This window comes from Mandrillus leucophaeus, unplaced genomic scaffold (genome assembly GCF_000951045.1).
Source record: "Mandrillus leucophaeus isolate KB7577 unplaced genomic scaffold, Mleu.le_1.0 Scaffold347, whole genome shotgun sequence".
NCBI classification, from domain to species: Eukaryota; Metazoa; Chordata; class Mammalia; order Primates; family Cercopithecidae; genus Mandrillus; species Mandrillus leucophaeus.
In genome coordinates this window covers 194,699-201,652 of record NW_012103665.1, presented here as the reverse complement: position 1 = coordinate 201,652, position 6,954 = coordinate 194,699, and the positions used below count along the sequence as shown (strand labels likewise).

General features: G+C 41.7%; 1 protein-coding gene across 5 annotated transcripts in view; it reads right to left on the bottom strand.

The window, feature by feature from the left end:
* Positions 1-6,948, bottom strand: part of SLC12A6 (solute carrier family 12 (potassium/chloride transporter), member 6) — a 109,285-nt gene extending 102,337 nt beyond the window's left edge. The window contains exons 1-2 of one of the 5 annotated variants that reach the window (XM_011989099.1): positions 6,477-6,948; positions 5,552-5,894 (exon numbers count right to left, since the gene is read on the bottom strand). In XM_011989099.1, the coding sequence (XP_011844489.1) occupies positions 5,552-5,822 (271 nt within the window). In that variant the 5' untranslated portion in view covers positions 5,823-5,894; positions 6,477-6,948. Of the gene's footprint in view, positions 1-5,551; positions 6,026-6,476 lie in introns of those variants that run through there. The other 4 variants (XM_011989100.1, XM_011989103.1, XM_011989104.1 and 1 more) reach the window with 4 other exon arrangements.
* Between the last annotated feature and the right edge of the window lie 6 nt (positions 6,949-6,954).

The window sequence follows — 6,954 nt, the reverse complement described above, 5'->3', positions numbered from 1 at the left end:
CAACATAGTGGAACCCCATCTCCACTAAAAATACAAAAATTAGCTGGGTGTGGTGGCGCATGCCTGTAGTCTCAGCTACTGGGGGCTGAGGCAGAAGAATCACTTGAACCTGGGAGGCGGAGGTTGCGGTGAGTGGAGACCATGCCATTGCACTCCAGCCTGGGCGACAGAGTGAGACTCTCTCTCAAAAAAGAAGAATAAAAACAAAACAAAAGAAAGTAATAGTCACCTATGATTGGCAATACAATATAATTCACTTATTTTAGTGTGTGGCTAAAAATGATAATTTTGTTTTTTGTTGGATTTTGTTTCTCAGGGTAGAGGTATTTTTTATTTTTATTTTGATGTATTTATTTGAGACAGAGTCTTGCTCTGTCACCCAGGCTGGAGTGTAACTTCTGCCTCCTAGGTTCTCATGCCTCAGCCACCTGAGTAGCTGAGATTACAAGCAAGCACCACCACACCTGGAAAAGTTTTCACATGTTTAGTAGAGACAGGGTTTCCCCATGTTGGCCAGGCTGGTCTCGAACTCCTAGCCTCAAGTGATCCTCCCACCTCGGCCTCCCATAGTGCTGAGATTACAGGCGTGAGCCACCATGCTCAGCCTAGAGGCATTTTTTGAAAAGTTCTCTAGATCATTTCATTATGCAGCCAGATGAAGTAGCACTGCTGTAGTACATACATTAATATGCCTTTATCAGAGTATGTTTTTAATTTGTCTCTTGTTCTTAAGTCTACAAGATCTTCAGCTCAATGTATACTTACTGTGTACAACTTATATGGGATATCACATATTATACTAGGTATAAATAATTTTGTATCCTTGTCCTCAAGAACCCTACAGCATAGTTGAGAAAGATAGTATGTAAATAAAAACAAAATACAGTGATATAGGTATTATAGCAATATAGGGACAAAAAGAGCCTGGTTTATTATATCTGGATATAGGGTTCAATCAGAAAAGGTTTCAGAGAGGATATGCCTTCTTAAAGAAAGGACTTATCTAAATTACTTTTGTGTCTCTAACATCTCTCACAAAAACTTGGTTAACAGCCAGTCTCAAAGTTGTTATACTTAGACTTCAACTCTTCACTTCAGAAACCCACTTCAAGGCTACACACCAGATCACATTACATGAGAAATGCTCTACCTCTGAAATTGCTCACTCCAACAACATTCAATCGTCTGACCACAGTCTTTAATCTTTCTACACTTTTCACCACGCTTTACCTTATCAAGTCCTCCGGTCTCTTAGTGTCTCTATTTTATCTCAGTTGATCATTTTCCTTTGCTGTATTTTTGCATGTTTTTATTGTTGGACTTATACAGCATTATAATTTATATACAAATGTGTTTGCTTTCTCTATTAGATCATAACTTTCCTTAGAACAGATAACAGATTCTTTTTCTCTGTCTTTAACACCCGACATTTTTAACAGCCAGCCAGTGCCTTTATCCTTAATAATTGCTCAAAGTAATAAATATTTGGTGAAGGAATAAGTAAAGTGCCCTAGTCATTTTCACCACTATACCATGAGATCTGCAAAGGCAGAAACTATATGTTATCTGTATATTCCCTACAATTAATACCAGACTGCCTCATACATATCAGCGTCTCAGGGAGTATCTGTTGAATTATAAAAGGTTGAAATGTATTAGGGACTGCAGGCAGGGTGTGTGGTTCACACCTGTAATCCCAGAACGTTAGGAGGCCGAGGCAGGAGGATCATTTGAGGTCAGGAGTTTGAGACCAGCCTGGCCAACAAGGTGAAACCCTAACTCTGCTAAAAATACAAAATTTAGCTGGGTGTGGTTGCAGATGCCTGTAATCCCAGCTACTTGGGAGGCTGAGGCTGGAGAATCACTTGGACCCAGGAGATGGAGGTTGCAGTGAGCCAAGATAGTGCCACTGTACTCCAGCCTGGGCGACAACGCGAGACTTCATCTCAAAAAAAAAAAGTATTAGGGACGGCAAATGACATATAAAAACATGCTTTATGGCCACATGGTTATAAAGCACATGTCAAAAATGTTCATCCTAGCAGAGGCAAAACAATGCAAGAAAGAGCACTAGATAAAGGTCAGGAGGCCTGAACTTCAGTCTTGGCTTTGCAATTATGTGATCTACAAATAACCGTCTCTATAAGCCTTAGTTTCCTCATTTATTTTGTTATTTTTTTAGTCTAATCTATTGGGGTTTTAAGTCTCCTCATTTATTAAAATGTGGTTTGATCAGAATGAGATTCTAGATCATTAGCTCTAACGTGGTGCTTTTCAAACAAATTACTATAAAAGTGACACACTATAAATATTTAAAAATTGTATATGCCCTTAATTGTTTTGGTAAAAGAAAATCCACTCTTTTCTTTCTTTTTTTTTTTGAGATAGAGTCTCGCTCTGTCACCCAGGCTGGAGTGCAGTGGCGTGATCTCAGCTCACTGCAACCTCCGCCTCCTGGGTTCAAGCAATTCTCCTGTCAAGGCCTCCCGAGTAGCTGGGATTACAGGCGCACGCCGTCATGCCTGGCTAATTTTTTGTATTTTTAGTAGAGACGGGGTTTCCCTGTGTTTCCCAGGCTGATCACGAACTCCTGAGCTCAGGCAATCCACCCGCCTCGGCCTTCCAAAGTGCTAGGATTACAGGCGTGAGCCACCACACCCAGCTCCACTCTATTTTTGTAACTGACTTTCCAGAGGCATCCACTCTCAACAGTCTCTTTTGTATCTTTAAGGCATTCTTCATACATAAGCTAATAAACTGCTAAGATTCTTGATTTTACCAACTAGACAGTCCTAAAAATTCAAATGGAACCTTGTCAAAATGAAAGAAAAATTACTTTGATAGCAGAAAGAAAACTGTCTACTCAGAAAGCCAGTAGCAGAAAAAATTAAAACACACTGAAATAAGTATTTAAAACTTCATGTGGGGCCGGGTGCCATGGCTCACGCCTGTAATTCCAGCACTTTGGGAGGCCAAGGTGGGTGTATCACCTGAGGTCAGGAGTTTGAGACCAGCTTGACCAACATGGTGAAACCCCATCTCTACTAAATACAAAAAATTAGCCAGGTGTGGTGGCGCATGCTTGTAATCTCAGCTACTTGGGAGGCTGCGGCAAGAGAATCACTGGAACCCGGGAGATGGAGGTTGCAGTCAGTAGAGATTGCACCACTGCACTCCAGCCTGGGCAACACACTCCATCTCAAAAAAAAAAAAAAAAAAAAAAATCTTCATGTGTCACCCCGTTTGTGTGATGTAATGTGAGTAAAAAACATATGACAAGAAACTTCAGGTGGGAAGTTTCTCTACATGAAGAAATGTGGGAGGCATGGGGGAAAGAAGAATCATACTAGTGTTACAACCACAGAAGGATGTATAAGGGTCAAAAAATTCAGAGAACTGTAAATACTAAAATAGCAAACTAATTGTGAAATGTACTATGAGCTTAAGGATGGTCAACTGTAGAAAGGATACAGTTGTTTTCTATATTAAAGGCAGCCTAGAGGAAAACGTATATTAACATTAGGCCCTTTTCTTCACAACAGCAACCTTTGAAGATCTACATCTAAATCTAATAAGGGCTTTCACATACTGAGAAGCCAAGGGTGAAATAATTATGTTTCTAAGTGGTTTCTTCTAATGGTGGGGAAAATTTATCACATGATAACAGTCATCATAATAATTTTTTTAAATATAGAAAGAAAAAAAGATAAAAGGTAGGTCACTGAGAAAGTAGAAAGTTCCACAGGAATAGGGCAAAGTGCTCTCTAATGGCCAGACTATTAATTTCCCTTTCATCTGGGTACCGGAGAATATTTAAACATTAAGTAAGGAATGTGTTATATAGAGAACTAAGCTTTTAACATCTGTAACCACGTAAACAAACATAAATTTCACTTAGACGTGTCCCCATTTTTACCCCTGTAATCCCCATTTTTATCCCTGTAGTGTAAAAGGATACCACTGTAGACTGTAAAGAATGCCTAAGGGTAACGTCAGAACCGCAGACTGGACAAGGATCCTGTTCTGCTGGCCTCACACATTACTGAAATAAGTCCACTTTTCCAAAGAATAAAAATACAATTCCATACCATTTAAGTCACAAATCTAACAAGCTAAACTATAAATTACCTAATGATAATTACAACATCAAAAAATTAACACTGGTATAGTCTTTATCTGGTATTTTTACAACCTAAATACAAGCATGATGGATAAAAACTAAAACCACAATTTGGAATTAATTTGGAGGAAGAGGAAATGATAAATTTTTACTCTATACTGTAATTTTAATACAAAGTATGATATACTGTAAAATTTGTCAAAAAGTTGAAAACAGTAAAGTCTGAGAACCAACCTATAATATCTCCATAAAAGAGAAAATGATTAGTCAAGGATGAGTGAATTTTAGAACTGTAAACTTTACCAAATCTACCTTGTCTCCACATATTAAAAGCACACACAGAATAAGGGAACTAAAATCATTCTGGTTTCCTGAACCCTTTAGGTTAAAAGGAACAATGTTTCCTGACACCGGAAAATGGTGAGTAAGCCTTGCTTTCACAAGACAGTGGGTGAGGCTACGGTTTTCAAACTTGGGTGGGATATTATTTTAAGAGTCTCTAAGGGAAATTTTTATCACTAAAAGATTATATTAGTTACAACACAGCATAAAACTAAATATATAAAGCAGCACAGGTCTCAAACTTTTAAATTTCAGAGTCCAAAAAATGTTATGATGTCCCCATTTTCTCTCTTCTCTCTCTTCCATCACCTCTTCCCAGTGCATCAAATAAAACCAAGCCAGCTGACACACACAAACTGGTTTAGGAAGCTAAAGGTCTGCAACAGTCATCATGAGCCAGGAGTGGCTTGTGTGCTACCTGCTAACTGTAAAGACTCATCAGACATTCCATCTAAAGCTCAGAGAGAAGAAATTACATGGGAATCAGGCCCTAAAAGCCTTTTTAGAAGTCTTCCATTTGACAGAATAGCACATTAGATCTACCCACCATCACCCTGAGTGGGCTTAGCTACTTGCGTCAAGGTCTCCATAAAAACATAGATTTCAAAAAAGAATTTTGCAATGCACATCCGAAGTCTTGGAAGAAAGCTACTAAGATATGATCAATAACTACTCCATGTAACCGGCCTTAAAGCAGACTGAAATAGTCAATGATGGCTACAGAACACATATCCGACTCACTAAATTTTAAAATTTAGGATTCTCTGTGCTGAAAAACGATTACATTCTTTGATATTCACCCTTAATCAAAATACCCATTTCATTTCTAAGAAGACAAAAATGAGGAAGTTAAAATATACATTTGCCTTCCTTCTTGTCATACAGCTTCCCACATGACAAATTACTACTGCAAAGAGCCACTATGTTATCACTCCAAAGAGTTCCTAAGCATCTCACAAAGAGGTGCTTTGGTTCCTGATGACTATTATAATCATAATTATATGATTATGATCTTTCAGATCCATCGATGGTCATCTTGGATAAAGAAGCCAGTAATGAAAGTATGCTGCAGCCTGTGTTTCTACTTACCCTCGGTGACATCCTGGGGGTGAGAAGTCCGGTCACTGGGTGGATCCAGTGCAACAGTTGCCAGCGAAGTGGTGGCCCCAGACATCTCACTCATAGGCTCACTACGGCTTGTTTCAGGGACACTTTCCCGGGAGCTAAATCTTACTCGGGAACTAGATCGAGAGCTGAGGTCCGGACTGGTGTCTGACAAACCTGGAATGTCATCGATCTTTGTCGGTGTCACCATGAACCGAACTGAAGCCATCTTGGTGGTGGTTTCTGGAGGATGCATTTTGTTCGTTTTAAGAACCAAAAAAGTGGGGGGAACCTCGCAAAATCTTCCTCTTACGTTAGCTACTGTTGACTGCAATAATACAAAAGATAACTTGAAAAATAACACATTTCAATAACCTTGATTCACACCACACAAAAAACCCCAACTAAGAATCCTTCTACTCAGAATTCAGGCCGACTGTCCTAGAAAGTGCATCACCAATAGGTGAATTTGTATTTTAAGAGAGAAAAAAACAAAAAACAAAAAGACAAAACAATGCCAATCTTGTGTGATTTCTTTCCTTCAGAATGAAGAGCTACCCAGCTATCCCCTCTGGTCTGGGGCTGAAGGCTCAGTGCCATGGTCTCTGGGCAGCAGAGGAAGCCTCCCTCCCCTCAGCCCCCAGGTTCCCGTCGAGGTAGTCCTTTATCTGGGGAGTGTCCCACGGTTCTAGCTGAGCGAAGTGCGTGCAGGCCAACCTTTATCAGGCGACTACAGCGTGGATCAGATTGCAAAAAGGTGTACACCCGGCCACCTGTTGTGTATCAGGTGAATACCCCACAGGTCTGGCTGAGGGGAGGTGTATGCAAAGCCACCCGGTGTTTTTGATGTCGACAATCCACTTGGGTCTGGTGGGAAAAGTGCGCATGCATAACGGGAAAAATAACCCACACTACTGAGAGAAGGGCGAGCAGAGTAGGATGCAGGGGCAGAGCGGATTCCTGTCTCCGAGAGGTCGGTGGCGGTGGCGCGCCCGCTCTTCTCCTAGCAGAAATGTCCTCGGGGTCTGGGAGGAGGTTAGCGGATCAAGACACCTCGGACTGCAGCTCAGAGTCGTGGCAAGTCGTAGCTAGTCCACTGAGCTACGGTCCGCTCGCTAGGTTTCTCCTGCGTGTGACAGGACGGGCCACCCCCTTTGCCGGAGGCGCGTTCTCCCCAACCCCCGCCCCGGCGCAGGTCACCCCCTCGCCGTTCTTCCTTCGGGTCCCAGCAGAGGAGACGGCCCCGCAAGCTGGCCTGAGCAGCGGGCTGAGGGAGAAGGAGGTCGCAGGTGCGGTATCCCGGCGCCAGCTGATGCGGATGCGCGCGCAGCTGTTGTTTACTAGCCGGTAACTGTTTCGGAGCCGCGGCGCGCGCAGGGTTCGCGCTG